Source organism: Ipomoea nil, unplaced genomic scaffold, assembly GCF_001879475.1.
Source record: "Ipomoea nil cultivar Tokyo-kokei standard unplaced genomic scaffold, Asagao_1.1 scaffold2705, whole genome shotgun sequence".
Taxonomy (NCBI): Eukaryota; Viridiplantae; Streptophyta; class Magnoliopsida; order Solanales; family Convolvulaceae; genus Ipomoea; species Ipomoea nil.
This window is the reverse complement of record NW_017619133.1, coordinates 1,633,630-1,635,123: the sequence shown is the minus strand read 5'-3', so window position 1 is coordinate 1,635,123 and position 1,494 is coordinate 1,633,630. Positions and strand designations below refer to the sequence as shown.

General features: G+C 35.7%; 1 protein-coding gene across 1 annotated transcript; it reads right to left on the bottom strand.

Moving 5' to 3' along the window:
* Nucleotides 1-288: 288 nt before the first annotated feature.
* On the bottom strand, nucleotides 289-896 carry LOC109156235 (copper transporter 1-like). The gene has a single exon (XM_019304089.1). The coding sequence runs from the start codon at nucleotides 801-803 to the stop codon at nucleotides 375-377; it is 429 nt and encodes a 142-aa protein (XP_019159634.1). The 5' UTR covers nucleotides 804-896; the 3' UTR covers nucleotides 289-374.
* Between the last annotated feature and the right edge of the window lie 598 nt (nucleotides 897-1,494).

The window sequence follows — 1,494 nt, the reverse complement described above, 5'->3', positions numbered from 1 at the left end:
AAAAATAATTTTTTTAAAAAAAAGATTTCAGCCGGTGGCCTAAATCCCTTTTTATTTTTTTATTTTTATATCATTTTTAAATTATTTTTTTAATAATTGAATTGGTAACATATTAGCAACCTGTAAAAAAAAAAAAAAATCAATTGAACAAATTTATCAAATATAGTTAATTAGACTCATGATAGGAATTGAGCACTTGACATAGTAGATCAGTAGATTGGCCTATTTGACACTACTCCCATTTCATTTTTATTTATTCCCAAAAAAAACACATAAAAATCTGAAAAATCCAAAAAAAAAAATTAAAATTTTGAAACTTTAATTAAGAATACAGAAAATATGTATTACTTGATTCATCAATCATCGATGAACAGTTACAACTCATTAGGAGAAAGATCAGATCTCTTCACATAAGCTGTTAGCGGCGATTTCTTGAAAGCCACGCTGCCGAAGAAGAAGAATCCGAGGGTGTGGCCGGCCATGGCCGCCAGGAACACGCCGCCGTTGAACGACATCACGGCCAGCATCACTATGTACGCCAGCCCGATTCTCAACCCGTACACCGCCGTCTCCAGCAGCCCCGCTGCCACCTGGCTCTCGGAATCATCCACGCCGTCGCGATTCGACACCCACTCCAGTAGAAAAGCCAGAGCAAAAACGACCAGCAGCGACAGGATATACATCCCGAAGTGGTCGTATCCCGGCCAGCCGGAGAAGAGGACCTCGGCGTTCTTGCCCCAGAAGAACGTCATGTGCATCATGTGGCCGTGGCCGGCGGTGGAGTTCATTCCGGGCATTTCCATGGCTGTCTCTCTCTCTTGGGTTTTTTCTCTTTTTTCTCCCCAGATATTTGTGCTGGAGCAAAGATATGGCTTTAGATGGGGTGAGAAATGAAGAAGGGAAGGGTAGATATGGCAATTAATAATATACACGCCGTGATCGTACGGTACACTTGTGACTTGACTTCAATGGACGTTAGGAAGACTTTGGACTTTTTTTTTTTTTTTTTTTTTGATAAAGAGAAGACTTTGGACTTGGTAAACGAACATAGGACAAAATTCTTGCAAAATAATTTGGAAACCCCAAACTATTTAACAAAGTTTAATTGCATTTTTAAAATTTTTAAAAAGGTTTAAATAAAACCATAAATCATTATTTTTTTTAAAAAAAGTGTAATTAACATTTATAGGTTAAATTTGAGAGCAATTATATCGTGGAACATGGTCCAAAAACGGCACCGTTTCTTTAAGTAAAGAAATGGTTGCTGTTACATCTTAACGGAGTGCGTATTTTTTGGTGTGTTAATTACAAAATGAAACTATAGTGTATTTAAAATGAAACTGTCTCACATATTGTTTTTATATAATCAAATAAAACTGTAATTGAATTGAAATGAAAATGTAATTGTGTCGAAAAGAAACTGAAGTGTATATAAAATGAAATTGAATAATAGTTTCACATATTTGAGTGTATATTGTCCAATAAAACTGTAGT